At 45.0% G+C, this 18,708-nt stretch overlaps 1 protein-coding gene and 1 long non-coding RNA gene across 3 annotated transcripts in view; one reads left to right on the forward strand and one right to left on the reverse strand.

Moving 5' to 3' along the window:
• The window catches only part of POU2AF2 (POU class 2 homeobox associating factor 2), a 75,203-nt gene that overhangs the window by 37,150 nt on the left and 19,345 nt on the right, over nt 1-18,708 (forward strand). The window contains exon 2 of one of the 2 annotated variants that reach the window (XM_073657111.1): nt 997-1,106. In XM_073657111.1, coding sequence (XP_073513212.1) covers nt 997-1,106 — 110 coding nt within the window. Of the gene's footprint in view, nt 1-996; nt 1,107-11,192; nt 11,630-18,708 lie in introns of those variants that run through there. The other variant, XM_073657112.1, reaches the window with a different exon arrangement.
• The window catches only part of LOC141172674 (uncharacterized), an 83,345-nt gene that overhangs the window by 6,394 nt on the left and 58,243 nt on the right, over nt 1-18,708 (reverse strand). Inside the window, exon 4 of the long non-coding RNA XR_012252511.1 lies at nt 10,135-10,299. This is a non-coding gene — a long non-coding RNA (uncharacterized lncRNA). The remainder of the gene's footprint in view (nt 1-10,134; nt 10,300-18,708) is intronic.

Genomic DNA, 18,708 nt, shown 5'->3' on the forward strand with positions numbered 1-18,708 from the left:
ACACAATGCAAAGATTGAGCCAACTTCTCCCCTTTTTATATGGTTTCAGGTGTGATTTTCATATTGCCCGCACCTGTTACTTGCCACAGGTGATTTTGAACAAGCATCACATGTTTGAAACAAAGTTGTTTACCCACAATTTTGGAAAGTTGGAAACAATTTTGTCCGGCCCATTTTTGGGGTTTTGTGTGAAATTATGTTCAATTTGCCTTTTTTTCTCTGCTTTTTTGTGTTGTTCCAATACACACAAAAGAAATAAGCATGTGTATAACAAAATATATGTAATTGCAATAATGTTCTGGGAGAAATACTTCACTTTCTGGAATAATTTCAAGTGTGCCAACACTTTCGGCCATGACATATATAAAACTTTTTAACTCTGATTTGGAAACAGGGTCAAAAGTTAATTATTTTTTACTGTTCTAATGCTTTTCTCATATAATGACATATGTCTACTATAGGTTAAGAGGAATTGGGCATGTCAAATTTTATTATTACTCTCTGTCCGATCTGTCTCTCTCTGCTTTCCATTACTGCCTGAACTCCTGGGTTTGAACATGGCTATCCATGACTATGATTTTGGCTCCAATTTTGTTCTTCTACTGGACTTCAGCTTGCTCCACCGACCAGCGCCAACAGCCTTATCCCCATATAGGCGTGATAGGGTGAAATCAGGGAAATCCTGGGACCTGTTATGTGGAGTGGATAGTGTAAATGCTGTACAGGACCTCTATTTAAGTTTAGTTATTTCGGACTATGCATGGTCCCTGGTTCAGCTGTAAAATAAGCAAATCAATGGACAGAGGATGAAACCCCTCTTATGGTAATAAACATGCACATACAGCCCTGCACAGTTATCCACTGATCACCATAGACAGACTTTCAAAGATTTCATGCCTATGCAGAGCTTCAGAAAACTTTCATACAGTTACTTTTTTCATTGCAAATTAATTTGCCCTAATTTCCACAACTCTCGTTTCTTCTGTGTTTCTTTAGTTCCTACTGACTTCAACAAGCGGGTCTACCAAGGAGTCCGCGTGAAACATACAGTCAAGGATCTCCTAGCAGAGAAAAGGTCCAGGCAGACAACGGGATCCAGGATAAATGTGAGTTCCTACAATACCACGAATACCACAAATTCAGTGTTCCAAGAGGCAATAATTACTGCAACTATGGCACAAACTGCAACCAATGCTACTGCTTTATTAAAGGGGCTGTCCACTAAAAGGGAAAGTAAACTATGTAAAATACCTAAAATAACAAACTAAGCAGGTGGTCTCCCTCCCTGGGTCCAGCGTGGGTTCTCTCTGCTGCACCGGCTTCAGTCTCTTGGGCGCAGAAATGACGTCACTGAGCTTAGCAGCTCATGCACTGAGCGCAGTGGTGCCTGCTGTCAATTGGCTGTGATTGGCTAAAGCAGCGGCGGCTAGACCAGCATAATACGGGAACCAAGGCAGGGTGAGCACCTGCTGCGTTTGTTATTTTAGGTATTTTACAGAGTTTGGGACCCACTTTCCTGAAAGCGGTCAACTCCTTTAATGCTGAAACGTTTTCTTGTTGCTTTTTCCGGGTTGAATAGTTTATTGCCGTGTATTTTATATATAAAATCAATGTAGATACTAGTAGAATGAAAAAAAGTTTTATTTCACAAGGATTTAAACAAATATGAACCTACGTAAAACAGATCCGTGTAACTGAAGTTGAAAAAAGTGGTGATAAGAGTGGCGTAACTAAATTCCGATGGGCCCCGACACGTAATTTGGGCCTGGGGGGCCCCCTCCCCCCTCTGCATGTTTGTCAGATGTATGGGCCCTTGTAGCATTCCAGATCCCATGAAGACATACAGTACAGACCAAAAGTTTGGACACACCTTCTCATTTAAAGATTTTTCTGTATTTTCATGACTATGAAAATTGTGCATTCACACTGAAGGCATCAAAACTATGCATTAACACATGTGGAATTATATACTTAACAAAAAAGTGTGAAACAACTGAAAATATGTCTTATATTCTAGGTTCTTCAAAGTAGCCACCTTTTGCTTTGATGACTGCTTTGCACACTCTTGGCATTCTCTTGATGAGCTTCAAGAGGTAGTCACTGGAAATGGTCTTCCAATAATCTTGAAGGAGTTCCCAGAGATGCTTAGCACTTATTGGCCCTTTTGCCTTCTCTCTGTGGTCCAGCTCACCCCAAACCATCTCGATTGGGTTCAGGTCTGGTGACTGTGGAGGCCAGGTCATCTGGCGTAGCACCCCATCACTCTCAGTCTTGGTCAAATAGCCCTTACACAGCCTGGAGGTGTGTTTGGGGTCATTGTCCTGTTGAAAAATAAATGATTGTCCAACTAAACGCAAACCGGATGGAATAGCATGCCTCTGCAAGATGCTGTGGTAGCCATGCTGGTTCAGTATGCCTTCAATTTTGAATAAATCCCCAAGAGTGTCACCAGCAAAGCCCCCCCACACCATCACACCTCCTCCTCCATGCTTCACGGTGGGAACCAGGCATGTAGAGTCCATCCGTTCACCTTTTCTGCGTGGCACAAAGACACGGTGGTTGGAACCAAAGATCTCAAATTTGGACTCATCAGACCAAAGCACAGATTTTCACTGGTCTAATGTCCATTCCTTGTGTTCTTTAACCCAAACAAGTCTCTTCTGCTTGTTGTCTGTCCTTAGCAGTGGTTTCCTAGCAGCTATTTTACCATGAAGGCCTGCTGCACAAAGTCTTCTCTTAACAGTTGTTGTAGAGATGTGTCTGCTGCTAGAACTCTGTGTGGCATTGACCTGGTCTCTAATCTGAGCTGCTGTTAACCTGCGATTTCTGAGGCTGGTGACTCGGATAAACTTATCCTCAGAAGCAGAGGTGGCTCTTGGTCTTCCTTTCCTGGGGCGGTCCTCATGTGAGTCAGTTTCTTTGTAGCGCTTGATGGTTTTTGCAACTGCAGTTGGGGACACTTTCAAAGTTTTCCCAATTTTTCGCACTGACTGACCTTCATTTCTTAAAGTAATGATGGCCACTCGTTTTTCTTTACTTAGCTGCTTTTTTCTTGCCATAAAATAAGTTCTAACAGTCTATTCAGTAGGACTATCAGCTGTGTATCCACCAGACTTCTGTACAACACAACTGATGGTCCCAACCCCATTTATAAGGCAAGAAATCCCACTTATTAAACCTGACAGGGCACACCTGTGAAGTGAAAACCATTTCCGGTGACTACCTCTTGAAGCTCATCAAGAGAATGCCAAGAGTGTGCAAAGCAGTCATCAAAGCAAAAGGTGGCTACTTTGAAGAACCTAGAATATAAGACATATTTTCAGTTGTTTCACACTTTTTTGTTAAGTATATAATTCCACATGTGTTAATTCATAGTTTTGATGCCTTCAGTGTGAATGTACAATTTTCATAGTCATGAAAATACAGAAAAATCTTTAAATGAGAAGGTGTGTCCAAACTTTTGGTCTGTACTGTACATGTTTAACCTCTCATGTAAAAATGTCCCCCATCCTGTAATAATATCCCCCATCCTGGCCCCTTCCTGTAATAATCTCTTCCATCCTGCCCCTTCCAGTAATAATGACCTCCATCCTTGTCCCCTTCCAGGTATAATGTAATCCATCCCGGGCATGTTCCTGGTATAATGTCCTCCATCCTTGTCCCCTTCCAGGTATAATCTCATCCATCCTGGGCATTTTCCTGGTACAATGTCCTCCATCCTTGGCCCCTTCCAGTAATAATATCCCCCATCCTGGTATAATGTCTCCATCCTGGGCCCCTTCCTGGTATAATGTCTCCATCCTTGGCCCCTTCCAGTAATAATGTTTTCCATCCTGGTATAATGTCTCCATCCTGGGCCCCTTGCAGTAATAATGTTCTCCATCCTGGTATAATGTTTCCATCCTGGGCCCCTTGCAGTAATAATGTTCTCCATCCTAGAATAATGTCTCCATCATGGGCCCCTTCCAGTCAGTGGCATACCGCCAATGGCGACAGGCCATGCCACTGCTATGGGGCCCGTGACCGGAAGGGGGCCCGTGAGCCGGGAGGGCCCCAAACAGCGTGGGAACCAGGAGGATAGGTGAGTATTGGGGGGGAGGCAGGTTGCGGCGGTGGAGGAGCGGGTTGCGGTGGAGGAGGAGCAGGGCACACGCAGTAGCCGGCTGCTGCAGCTATCACGTGTGGCCGCTGCTAAAGGGAAATGAATATTCCCTTTTCTCCACTCCCATGGGCGTGGAGAAGAGGGAATATGCATTCTCTTAAGTAGCGGTCAAGGAGGAGCGCTGAGCCCCGGCTCCTGCTGTCTGTGCCCGCTGCTAAAGAGAATGCATATTCACGCTTCTCCATGCCCATAGTCCCGGCATGGAGAAGAGTGAATGTGCAGGCAGCAGCAGCAGCTCACCTCGGCTTCTGAGAATGCGCATTGCTCAGATGCCGACATGAACTGCAGCAAACAGGACTCAGCGCTGGAGCAGAGGTGAGGAAGGAAGGTGAGTATAAGTGTTTATTATTTTATGTGTGCAGTGATTGGGGCCATACATAGTAGGATTGGGGAATGAGGAAGCCACACATACCAGGATTGAGGGATGAGGAGGCCACACATACCAGGATTGGGGGGGGATTGGGGAGGCCACACATACTAGGATTGGGGGGGATTGGGGAGGCCACAAATACCAGGATTGGGGAGGCTACACATACCAGGATTGGGGGACTGGGAAGGCTACACATACCAGGATTAGGGGACTGGGAAGGCCACATATACCAGGATTGGGGGATTGGGGAGGTCACACATACCAGGATTGGGGGACTGGGAAGGCCACACATACCGGGATTGGGGAGGCCACATATACCAGGATTGGGAGACTGGGAAGGCCACACATACCAGGATTGGGGGATTGGGGAGGCCACAAATACCAGGATTGGGGGGATTGGGGAGGCCACACATACCAGGATTGGGGGGATTGGGGAAGCCACACATACCAAGATTGGGGGGATTGGGGAGGCCACACATACCAGGATTTGGGGGATTGGGGAGGCCACACATACCAGGATTGGGGAGGCCACACATACAAGGATTGGGGGGGATTGAGGAGGCCACACGTACCAGAATTGGGGAGGCCACACATACCAGGATTGGGGGTATTGGGGAGGCCACACATACCAGGATTGGGGGGGTATTGGGGAGGCCACACATGCCAGGATTGGGGGGGTATTGGGGAGGCCACACATACCAAGATTGGGGGGGATTGGGGAAGCCACACATACCAGGATTGGGGGACTGGGAAGGCCACACATACCAAGATTGGGGGATTGGGGAGGCCACACATACCAGGATTGGGGGACTGGGAAGGCCACACATACCGGGATTGGGGAGGCCACACATACCAGGATTGGGAGACTGGGAAGGCCACACATACCAGGATTGGGGGATTGGGGAGGCCACACATACCAGGATTGGGGGATTGGGGAGGCCACACATACCAGGGTTGGGGAGACCACACATACCAGGATTGGGGGATGAGGGGGTGCCACACATACCAGGATGGGAAAATGTACCAATAGCTGCTGCATTTCTCACCCTAGGCTTATACTCAAGTCAATACATTTTTCCAGTTTTTGTGATAAAATTAGGGGCCTTGGCTTATACTCGGGTCGGCTTATTTAAAATATATGGTATTTTAAAATCAGTGAGTACGTGGTGCCCATAATACTGCAGGACTGTGGGGTGCATTATACTATATGGGGGCCGCATTTTACCCTATGGGGTGTGTAATATACTGTATGGAGGACTATGGGGAGTGCATTATATTCTATGGAGGACCATGGGAAGTTCATTATACTATATGGAGGATTATGGGGGGGGTGCATTATACTATATGGAGGATTATGGGGGGCACATTATACTATATGGAGGATTATCGGTGGTGTATTATACTCTATGGAAGGCTGTGGAGCCATTATAATATTTTGAGGGCTATGTGGGGGGCCATTATACTGTATGAAAGGAAATATACAGTGTAAAGGGTTGTGTGGGGTCCATTATACTGTCTGGAGGGCTCGTGCGGGCCATTATATTGTATATAGGCACATTATAGTGTATGGAGAGCTTTAGGGGTCACAGTTTGGGGATCATACTGTGTTGGGGGTCACCATACTTTGCCTTGGGAGTTGAAGTTGGGTACAATAGGGTCATTATACTGTGCATGTGGAGGCTAATGTGGAGGAATGCACCATGGGGTAATCATACTGTGTTTGGGGTGCACTTTTGTTGGAATCATACTTTATGGGGCAATGAAAGAGGAATCTAGGACTTCGGCAGGAGGAAAGTTACTGTGTAAAGGATGGAAAGTTGTGAGATCTGCTCTTCTGTGACACAGACAAATATTTATTTATTTTTTTGTGGGGGGGGGGGCCAATTAGAGCTTCTGCTATGGGGCCCCATGATTTCTATGTACGCCCCTGCTTCCAGTAATAATGTTCTCCATCCTGGTATAATGTCTTTATCCTGGGCCCCTTCCAGTAATAATGTTCTCTATCCTGGTATAATGTCTCCATCCTGGGCCCCTTCTAGTAATAATGTTCTCTATTCTGGTAGAATATCTCCATCCTGGGCCTCTTCCAGTAATAATGTTCTCCATCCTGGTATAATGTCTCTATCCTGGGCCCCTTCCAGTAACAATGTTCTCCATCCTGGTAAATTGTCTCCATCCTGGACCCCTTTCAACAATAATATCCCCCTTTCTAGCATAAGCAGTCAATTGGCTTATGTCTCCATCCTTGGCTCCTTCCAGTAATAATGTCTCCATTTCGGGCCCCTTCCACTAATAATGTCCCTGTTCTGCGGCTCTTCTTCAACAAATTTAAAAATAAAAAATAAACAATCCTTCTGACCTTCCTCCGCTCCCATGACATTTGGCGTCCTCTTCTATTGCCAGCACAGAAGCCGGCAGCTGACTTCATCGTGCAAGTGATGTGCAGCGCATGACGTCACTGCTCCGCAATACATTTCAGCTGAATGTGCATCCTCGGACGCACATCCAGATGAAATAGCTGCTGGCGTCAGTGGGCCCCCCTACCCCTACCACATGGGCACGGTCGCTCTCTGCGACTGCTATGTCCCCGATAGGTAATATGAACCGATATAAGCTACTTATATCCCTGTGGGTCTATGTACAGTATAATAAAATGATCTGCTTCTATTGATTACCCTGTATGTACATATCACGCTCATTAAGTCTAAGCTTGTGTACACACTGGGCAGATATGCAGCAACTTTTTCATATTGAATTTCCTAGTGGAAATCGCTCTGTGTATTAAAGTACCAGCATCATGGATGAAATTTCACCAAATCTGATCCATACACTAGCAAACAAAATCTTTAGCGTTGATTGATCTGCGCTGCAAATTGTGCTGCAGATTTGATTTTCATTGTAAATTTCACCCTTTACAATGCTGCAGAAAATGTGCCGCATTTCCGTAATGAATTTTGAAAAGAAAATCTGCATGTTTTGTTGTGGACGTTGCTGCTGAGTATCCTGCTGGCAGCAATCACCAGATACAATTGTATTATCTTATGAGCAGGATAAGTGTAACGGGTCTGGGAGGCGGAACCTCTGAGCTACTATACAAGGGGGCGGTCCTTGTAAGGGAGCGGGTGGCGACCAGGCAGGCAGTCACAGCAGGTGACCGGGACAGTCTCTAGAAGAACGGGTAGGAGGTCACGGCAAGTGACTGGGGCAGTCTCTGGGTGAACGGGCAGATGGTCACGGCAAGTGACCGGGGCAGTCTCTGGAAGAACGGGCAGGAGGTTACGGCAAGTGACCGGGGCAGTCTCTGGATGAACGGGCAGATGGTCACGGCAAATGACTGGGGCAGTCTCTGGGTAAAGGGTTGGTACGACCTGTGGCGGCTGATGGTAGACGTGAGCTCCCAGGTGAGCAGGCGAGAGTCTCTGGATAAACGGGTGGTCACAGCATGTGACGGCGGAGCCTCCAGGAAGACCAACAGACAGGCGGCAGATGAGCGCTCCCAGGTGAGCGGGCAGAAGTCTCTGGACAGGCGGGTGGTCACAGCACGTGACGGCAGAGCCTCCAGGTAGGCTAGCAGACAGGCAGCAGATGAGCGCTCCCAGGTGAGCGGGCAGGAGTCACTGGACAGGCAGGTGGTCACAGCACGTGACGGCGGAGCCTCCAGGTAGGCTAGCAGGCAGGTAGCAGATGTGCGCTCCCAGGTGAGCGGGCAAGCTGGTCCATAGACAGACTGACAAGAGTTGGAAGGCAGACCGTCGGACCTCAGGCTAGCAGGCAGGTAGCAGAATATCAGGCAGGAATTAGACAGCAGGCTGGCAGGAATCTGGCAGGTAACTGGCAGGTAACTGGCAACGGGACCTGAGGGCTGAAGCAGAGTAGTGAACAGTGCAACAACATTGCTCGGGCACCTCCATTTTGGAGGAGGTGCCTTATATATGGTGAAGTCCTCCGGCCATTGGCCGGGGACTCCTTAGGACGGCGCGCGCGGCCCCTTTAAGAGGGAGGGAACGCGCGCGCGCCCTAAGCACAGTGGCCGGGAAGGAGCGCGCGCTGCCAGCAGAGCGGGAGGGGGACGCCGGGCTCGGAGCAGAGAGGTGAGGGGAACAGCGTCCCTGCCTAGCAGAGGGCAGGGACGCCGGCGCTACAATAAGGTCTGTGTTAGGTCTTGTTTTTATTCTAACCCCTTCAAAGCAATTCTCTACTGGAAAAGCGACCAAAGTAGCTCCCCGCCAGAAGGTAGAACTGGCTCGTTAATGCCACCGAACGGAGGGCCCTATGTAAAACAATGTCAGACCCAGTGTCAAGCTGTTGGCATCTTCTCTGTAGATACTAATGATGGGGAGAAGACAATACACGCTGTATCTTTCAGCTACCCTTGATGAGTAATATTTTTTTATCACATTTACTGCTTTTATTTTTTTATTAATTATGTATTTAATTATCTTGAAATAGAATTCTTTTCAGAATTTTTTTAAACTGCAGAGTTGGATTTGTTGCAATACTTTATAAAAAATACTTACAGCTTCCTTATTAATAATGTTACAAGTACACAAATATACAAAATGACACAATGTCAGTCAATGTTACGTTATGTTATAAATGTGTTGGAGCTATAAAGTGCAGTCAGAGTTTCATCTTACCTCCCTACTATTGTATCTACCCTGGATAATGCAGATTGACTGTTGTCACTAGGCTCGGACTGGCCCAAGGGAGAACAGGAGAAACCTCCGGTAGGCCGCCCCTGTGAAGGAGTGCTAATGAGCAGTGCTATTACACTTGATTCACAATCATATGACCTCTACAGTCAATCAGTGGCTCCAGCCTTCACTTTTTTGCCATTCCAGAGATTGTTTCTTATGGCTTTAATAAAATGTGAAGAAACAAAATGAATTTTGTTTAATTAATACATTTTTATATATTTTGTTTACATTTTAAAAGAGGAGGCTTGGTGTCACCCCTGACTTTACTAATTTTAGTAAATAGTTTTATCCCCCATAATCTAACGATTGTGGAGCATCTTTTCTTAGAACTCTATGTTGCGCTGTTCCTTTATTATTCTTCATAGAAACTTGAATAAACTGATAACTGTTACCAGTTGGGGGGCGTGTCCCTACACAGTCTGACACTGTCCAATCAGTGCTGAGTAGGCAGGGACACGCCCCTTTGACTAGGGGAATGATGACTCCAGTTATCAATTTATACATTTATAAGAGGAATAACAGAGGGATAGAACAACACAGAGAAAAAAAAATGGTGATGTGAAATAATTATTTCATGGAGAATACAAGTATTTACTAGACAAGACATTTCAGGAGTGAAGGCAGAGCCCCTTTAAATCTGTCTATTGAATAGTCTTATTAATTATGGTTCTTTAATCCCTATCTTATATAGTTATCATGTATACTGCTTTTGTATCTCAAACTGCTACATACACAAAAGGTTTTCCTTAAATAACAGAGGTACAAAGATTCAATAAGCCAGATTCGCTCAAATTTGGCCTGTAAACTTGATGCAAACAGGTAAAAACCGTTATCATGCACTGAGATTTCTCCAGACCATAAACCATAATAAACGAAAAGGGTTAAAAAAACTGAAAAATACTCACCCTACCCATCACCTGTGCTGGCTCGGCAGCTCCCCTCCTGGTTCTACGTTGGCTCATTTTCTTCCTTTGGCTCCAGTCTTCTCTTCCGTCTTCACTCTTCACTCCTCTACACCTCCGGCCCGGCGCTTCCTAGTCCTCAAACAATGTCACGATATTACTTGAGACCTAATCAGCACCCAAGGTGCCAAAGATTGAAGACAGGAGAGAAAAGGGAGAAAGTGAGCCAGCAGAGGAACGGGCAGGGAGCAGGCAATTTGCAAAAAAAATCATTTATCTAGCTGAGTTCACTGCAAAAATGTTACAAATCCGTCAAAGATGCTGCTGCTGATGGATTTCTCTGCTCTCCCCCTTCCTTCTCTCAGTCTCTTATCGGGGACAGGAGGGGAATGTATACTGATTTCCACAATGTGGAGAAGGGAGAAGTATCTACAGTCTAAAGGAGGGCAGAGAAAACAAGCTACAGATAAGGAGGAAACCAAGTGAAGAGGAAATAAGTGCAGGTTAGAAGCTAATGAAGATAGCAACACACTGTTAAGTACACCTTGGTGATGTGGATTCTCAAAGCTCTTCATCACATCCAGCCTTTATTACTGAGAGAGACATACAGACCTCACATCCAGCCTATATTACTGAGAGAGACATACAGAGGTTACATGCAGCCTATATTACTGAGAGAGACATACAGAGGTTACATCCAGCCTATATTACTGGGAAAGACACACAGACCTCATATAAAAAAGTTTTATTTGCAAAGTTTTTTATATTTTAATCTATTCTCTGCCCTTAAAAGAATGAAGCAAAACGGCAATCAGAAGGCTGAAATTTTTCTTGGTTCCAGGGAATCAAATGGAAAAAAAGTTTTGAGTTCTAGCGAATCCGAATATTTTTTGCAAAATTCGAAACATTTTCGATTCGCTCGTCTCTATCTATTTTAATAAATGTAAATACGGGCAAAGTATTTAGGATTAGTAATTTTTCGACTCAAAAACATTCTCACCACATCGGGGTCAGGAATTCAACCGCAGTTTTCAATTTAGAAAAATGTAACAAAATATAGCTGCCATTGTAAGAAATATCATATTATTGCCTCCCACCGAGCACACACACAACAAAGCAATTTCTCAAACATACCGGCACAATAGCGTGAGTGCATTATGGAAGAGGACAGGCTTGGACTCATTCCATTGCCATTTGTTACACTGCGTGGTAAGATCGTCCACCACCTTTATGTAAATCAGCCCTCCTGTTTGTTTATGATACCTGGTAGCAGGGACGCACCTACCTCCTTCTTTTATGATCCTAATCCGCTCCTTACAAAGTCCATGGATTTCTTTTGGATACAATACCTGAAGAAAAGGAAAGATTGCCTCTCCAAAGATGGGTTCACGATGGAAGCACTTCAATGAAACCATCACAATGACACATTTCTATACTATATCAGTAAAGCAGATCGGCTAAAGCATTTGGGGGCAATATGCATTTGCTCATATTGTAGGTAAGTTAAAGGCTATGTACGCCTTTACAATTTTTTTTATTGGTTATTTGCTTCATAAATGTCAAGTTAAGCAATGTTCTAAATAGTCTTCATTAAAACTTTTCTACCATTTTGCTTTGCAGAGTATCTTTAAATCATTTATCTAGCTGAGTTCACTGCAAAAATGTTACGAATCCGTCAAAGCTCCTGCTCCTGATGGTTCTCTCTGCTCTCCCCCTCCCTTATCTCAGTCTATCATCAGGGATGGGAGCGGAATGTATACTGATTTCCACAATGTGGAGAGGGGAGAAGCATGTAGAATCTCAATGAGGGCAGAGAAAACAAGCTACAGATAAGGAGTAAACCAAGTTCAGGTTAGAAGCTGTGATGTTATATGAACTAATGAAGACAGCAACACCCTATTATGTATCCCTTGGTGATATGGATTCTCAAAGTTCCTCATCACATCCAGCCTATATTACTAAGAGAGACATGCAAGCGTCACATCTTGCCTGTATTAAGCGGAGAGATACACAGACTTCACATGCAGCCTATATTACTGGGAGAGACACACAGAGCTCACATTCAGCCTATATTACTGTGAGAGACACTCAGAGGTCACATCCAGCTTATATTACCGGGGGGAGACACACAGATCTCACATCCAGCCTATATTACTGGGAGAGACACACAGAGCTCACATCCAGCCTATATTACTGAGAGAGACACACAGACCTCACCATCCAGCCTATATTACTGGGAGAGACACACAGAGCTCACATCCAGCCTATATTACTGGGAGAAACACACAGACCTCACATCCAGCCTATATTACTGGGAGAGACACACATACAGTTAGGTCCATATATATTTGGACAGAGACAACATTTTTCTAATTTTGGTTCTAGACATTACCACAATGAATTTTAAACAAAACAATTCAGATGCAGTTGAAGTTCAGACTTTCAGCTTTCATTTGAGGGTATCCACATTAAAATTGAATGAAGGGTTTAGGAGTTTCAGCTTCTTAACATGTGCCACCCTGTTTTTAAAGGGACCAAAAGTAACTGGACAATTGACTCCAAGGCTATTTCATGGACAGGTGTGGGCAATCCCTTCATTATATCATTCTCAATTAAACAGATAAAAGGCCTGGAGATGATTTGAGGTATGGTGCTCGCATTTGTGAAGTAAGCATGCGGTCAAAGGAGCTCTCCATGCAGGTGAAACAAGCCATCCTTAAGCTGCAAAAACAGAAAAAAAACATCCGAGAAATTGCTACAATATTAGGAGTGGCAAAATCTACAGTTTGGTACATCCTGAGAGAGAAAGAAAGCACTGGTGAACTCATCAATGCAAAAAGACCAGGGCGCCCACGGAAGACAACAGTGGTGGGTGATCATAGAATAATCTCCATGGTGAAGAGAAACCCCTTCACAACAGCCAACCAAGTGAACAACACTCTCTAGGAGGTAGGCGTATCAATATCCAAATCTACCATAAAGAGAAGACTTCATGAAAGTAACTACAGAGGGTTCACTGCACGGTGCAAGCCACTCATAAGCATCAAGAATAAAAAGGCTAGACTGGACTCTGCTAAAAAACATCTAAAAAAGCCAGCACAGTTCTGGAGGAACATTCTTTGGACAGATGAAACCAAGATCAACCTCTACCAGAATGATGGAAAGAGAAAAGTATGGCGAAGGTGTGGTACAGCTCATGATCCAAAGCATACCACATCATCTGTAAAACACGGTGGAGGCAGTGTGATGGCTTGGGCATGCATGGCTGCCAGTGGCACTGGGTCACTAGTGTTTATTGATGATGTGACACAGGACAGAAGCAGCCGAATGAATTCTGATGTCTTCAGAGCCATACTGTGTGCTCAGATCCAGCCAAATGCAGCCAAACTGATTGGTCGTTGTTTCATACTACAGATGGACAATGACCCAAAACATAAAGCCAAAGCAACCCAGGAGTTCATTAAAGCAAAGAAGTGGAATATTCTTGAATGGCCAAGACAGTCACCTGATCTCAACCCAATTGAGCATGCATTTCACTTGTTAAAGACTAAACTTCAGACAGAAAGGCCCACAAACAAACAGCAACTGAAAACCACCGCAGTGAAGGCCTGGAAGAGCATCAAAAAGGAGGAAACACGGCGTCTGGTGATGTCCATGAGTTCAAGACTTCAGGCAGTCATTGCCAACAAAGGGTTTTCAACCAAGTACTAGAAATGAACATTTTATTTACAATTATTTAATTTGTCCAATTACTTTTGGTCCCTTTAAAAACAGGGTGGCCCATGATAAGGAGCTGAAACTCCTAAACCCTTCATCCAATTTTAATGTGGATACCCTCAAATGAAAGCTGAAAGTCTGAACTTCAACTGCATATGAATTGTTTTGTTTAAAATTCATTGTGGTAATGTCTAGAACCAAAATTAGAAAAATGTTGTCTCTGTCCAAATATATATGGACCTAACTGTACAGCTCACATCCAGCCTATATTACTGGGAGAGAGACACAAACAGATCACATCCAGCCTACATTACTGGAAGAAACACACAGAGCTCACATCCAGCCTATATTACTGGGAGAGACACACATAGCTCACATCCAGCCAATATTACTGGAAGAGACACACAGAGCTCACATCCAGCCTATATTACTGGGAGAGACACACAGACCTCACATCCAGCCTATATTACTGGGAGAGACACACATACATATCACATCCAGCCTACATTACTGGAAGAGACACATATAGCTCACATCCAGCCTATATTACTGGGAGAGACACACAGACCTCACATCCAGCCTACATTACTGGGAGAGAAACACAGATCTCACATCTTGCCTATATTACTGGGAGAGACACACATACAGATCACATCCAGCCTACATTACTGGAAGAGACACACAGAGCTCACATCCAGCCTATATTACTGGGAGAGATACACATAGCTCACTTTCAGCCTATATTACTGGGAGAGACACACATAGCTCACATCCAGCCTATATTACTGGGAGAGACACACAGACCTCACATCCAGCCTATATTACTGGGAGAGACACACATAGCTCACATCCAGCCTATATTACTGGAAGAGACACACATAGCTCACATCCAGCCTATATTACTGGGAGAGACACACAGACCTCACATCCAGCCTATATTACTGGGAGAGACACACATACAGATCACATCCAGCCTACATTACTGGAAGAGACACACATAGCTAACATCCAGCCTATATTACTGGGAGAGACACACAGACCTCACATCCAGCCTATATTACTGGGAGAGACACACATACAGATCACATCCAGCCTACATTAATGGAAGAGACACACATAGCTCACATCCAGCCTATATTACTGGAAGAGACACACAGAGCTCACATCCAGCCTATATTTCTGGGAGAGACACACAGACCACACATCCAGCCTATATTACTGGAAGAGACACACATAGCTCACATCCAGCCTATATTACTGGGAGAGACACACAGACCTCACATCCAGCCTATATTACTGGGAGAGAAACACAGACCACACATCCAGCCTATATTATTGGGAGAGACACACATACAGATCACATCCAGCCTACATTACTGGAAGAGACACACATAGCTCACATCCAGCCTATATTACTGGAAGAGACACACAGACCTCACATCCAGCCTATATTACTGGGAGAGACACACAGAGCTCATATTCAGCCTATATTACCAGGAGAGACACACAGAGCTCACATCCAGCCTATACTACTAGGAGAAACACTTCCATTAAAGTCAGAAACTTTGCATAAGCTCAAAACTGCATATCAGAGGATCTGAAGATGAAAAATAATTTTGTCCATGTCAAAGGTGTTGTGAAGATCTGAGGTTGTGGGTTGTAATAATCACCTAGGCAGGTTAACGATGCAATAATATTTTATTCCATACATTCATGGTTTTACAACAACTCCTGGTAGATGGGCAAAATACATTGCCCTTAGTCAACAAGATCCCCTCCCTGGGGTGGTAGTTCCACTGCATTTGTACCAGGCAATACTCACTGTCCCCCGAATTTTGGTTGGTCCACAGATCTCAGATCTCCAGCCAGTATAGTCTGTAGCCACAGTCCATGCTCCTCCAGATGACGGAAAAACGATAGAAGTGTAAGGGTGTGACATGGGGCTGTCCTATGCCTCTCACTCTTTAAACTGTGTTTGTTCCAAGTGTATGATTTTATTGTATTTTCGCGACTGTATTAATATGTGAGTCTGTGTATTGTGTATAGGGAAAGCATGGGATATAGTTCAGGGTTTAGTTAGTGATTGATAGAAACATTAAGGCTGATAGGCAGTGGTGGGCCTATTAGTGTATAGGATATAAAGCATAGCATAGGACTTAAGGATTAAGTCAGAAAGGAGGAAGATTTAGTTGGGGACACCTTATAGAAGGTTTAGTGACTGCAGTAGGGTAGTAATGGGGAAGTTCTGCCCAGCAACTGAAGAGAGTTGGTGATTGGTCCAGTCAAAAAGGGGGAGGAGTTTGGAACAGTGAAGAGCAACAGTGTTTCTTGTTCCACTCAATCAGTCACAGATGTAGCTGTTGTTGTTTGTAACGTTGAAGTATGTGCAGGAGGGATAACTGAGATGAGTGGAGAAGTTCAGGGCCAGTGGGCTGAAGGTCGACAGTGATGCAGCAAGAGGCCGAGAAAGAGAGAAGAAGCACTATTAAAAAAGGAGCGGTAAACTGCAAGGAAATTTCCCTAAATGTCCGGGGCCTACGATCCAGAGAAGGCATGGTGGAACCAGCCTTACTCACTTTCCAAGAAGGGGAAATGGATGAGGATGTTCCTATAGGAATCAGAACCGGGTTCTGGAACACTTCAGTACAGGGTGGATTACACCTGGGGAACAAAGAGGTAGGCGTGAAAGGGGTATTGAAGAAAGCTGAAACTGTGTCTGTTGTACCCCAATGCGCTGTAACTGAGACCAAAACTTAACTGAACGTTTTAAGTAAAGTTGAACTGTTAAATAAGGAACAAGAGACTGAGCTTGATTGTTCGCTTGCAGCTGAGGTCGGAGACTAGGAGCCGATGGGACCCTCAACGGAAAACGTAAGTTTATTTTTTATTTGTGGGGAGCCAGGGTGTGGGAAGAAAATAGCAACCCCTCGCCCTGACTACCACCCTGTGCCCCACACAAAATTGATGTAGTCGACAAGATTCCTTGCATACAGAAAGCAGAGGAACCCTTGAAGCGGTTAAGATGACAGCCATTTGAGGTCCCAAAATGGCGGCCATAGAAAATTCTAAAATGGTGGATGATGGCTCTGAGGCTGACGAAAGTACTGGGCATTGTATCAGAAAAACGGTGCAAAAATTTGTCTGGCCTGGGCAGTTGCCTGTGCCCAGAAGTCCGCCCATAATGAGCGGTGCCTGCCCCCAGTTGGATGAGGAGGAAAAGAAAAACCCTGCCTGTTGCAGTGAGTAAAGGGAGAACAGGCGGAGACTCCCAAGATACGGGCAGGTGAGCTGGAAAAAGCCCCACCGCAGAAAAGAAAGAGAAGAACAGGACTTTATTTTTTATTTGTGGGGAGCCAGGGTGTGGGAGAACAGCAACTCCTCGCCAAGACTACCACCCTGTGCCCCTCATAGAAGCACAGGTATCCAGTAGCAACAGTCCATAAGAAAGTTCATCAAATCCAGATGACAGATCCCACAACTGTAGCACATTTATCCAGCCCAGTCGGCAACCGTTCTCCAAATTCCATAGGCCACCCATCCATGGGCTCCAGGACCTCAGCCTAGATCCTCTGCCTTCGATGTCATTCCACACTTCCCTGAAATATGTGGCTTAATTGTACTACCTCTCCAGGGATCAGCCCCCTGGATGGGCAGAAGTGTTCACACCCTCCACCTTAAACATTTGCTTTTAGCTCAAATGAAAAATATTACAGAAGCTCATCACCTGGTTCTGCATGTGAGACCCCCTGTGGGGACTGCTCTTTGGGTCTACTATCCCCATCTACACAATGGGACTAGTGGCTGGGAGAACAATGGCTTCATTGCTTTCATTGATTGCAAATCTTGGGTGTGGCATTATGTATGTGTAAGAGACTCAGGGTAGTAGTTGTGGCCAACGGCTGATGTGTTCCCATACCCTGGTCCCCTGACAAAGATAAAAGTCCCAATTTTCCCTTGTTGTGTGTGTGGTGCAGGACACTCACATCTGGATCATAGATCTCTGCCGTCTTCAGTCTTCTCATCTCAGGAACGGCCGCACACACATTTAAGGAGTTCTGTTCCATTTTATAAAAAAGAACTTTACTAGAACATTTGTAAATATCTTCATACAGCACATAACATTGCATACCAACTCCACCAGGGTCACCGTTCGACACACCGCACGTATAGATGTTCAGAGTCCATTTGTCCTGAGTTGTCCCTTTCATAGCGAACACTCCTGGTCTATAAGACCCTTGCAGTAGTAAGAGTCTCTGTACTGACTGTTTCCCGTCTGGCTTCCCCTTCTCTGAAGGCTTGTGGAGACACAACTCACTGTGAATCCTATGGACCGTAGGTCCCGAACGTACGGAAACGTCTGTTCAGAGTGTCTGAGTACAGGTTCTTCTCTGCTGGACAACTTGTGCCAAAGGTGCCCCCCTGGACCACCAACTGTACTTTTCTTACATCTTTCTCTCTCTCCCAGGAACTAACTGCAACCAGGAAACTGCTCTCTGATCCACTGAATCTGCTCCTTCCACACTCAGCAGCTCCCAAATTCCTTAACCCTTTCCTACACTACCCTCTACTAACATGTAGGGCAATTAATCATAAAACCTTTTCATATTGCAAACAGGATATGGCATTATATGTACACATACAGACAAGGTGCATGACCAGGTCCTGGTCACCCTCTTACATTTCCTCCCTCCTTAAACATGGTCGTCCCGACCATGAGAGCACCTGTAAAAACACAATGCACATTTAAAACATTCGACACATATATTTATATTAAAACACACAATATATTAATTCACTTTTTCTTGTTTTCTTGGTGGTCAATCTTGATCTCGGTCCCACTCGGTTGGGACCCTGGAACAC

This window comes from Phyllobates terribilis, unplaced genomic scaffold, assembly GCF_046119375.1.
Source record: "Phyllobates terribilis strain yellow unplaced genomic scaffold, ASM4611937v1 Scaffold_12__6_contigs__length_324123572, whole genome shotgun sequence".
In the NCBI taxonomy this organism is placed as follows: Eukaryota; Metazoa; Chordata; class Amphibia; order Anura; family Dendrobatidae; genus Phyllobates; species Phyllobates terribilis.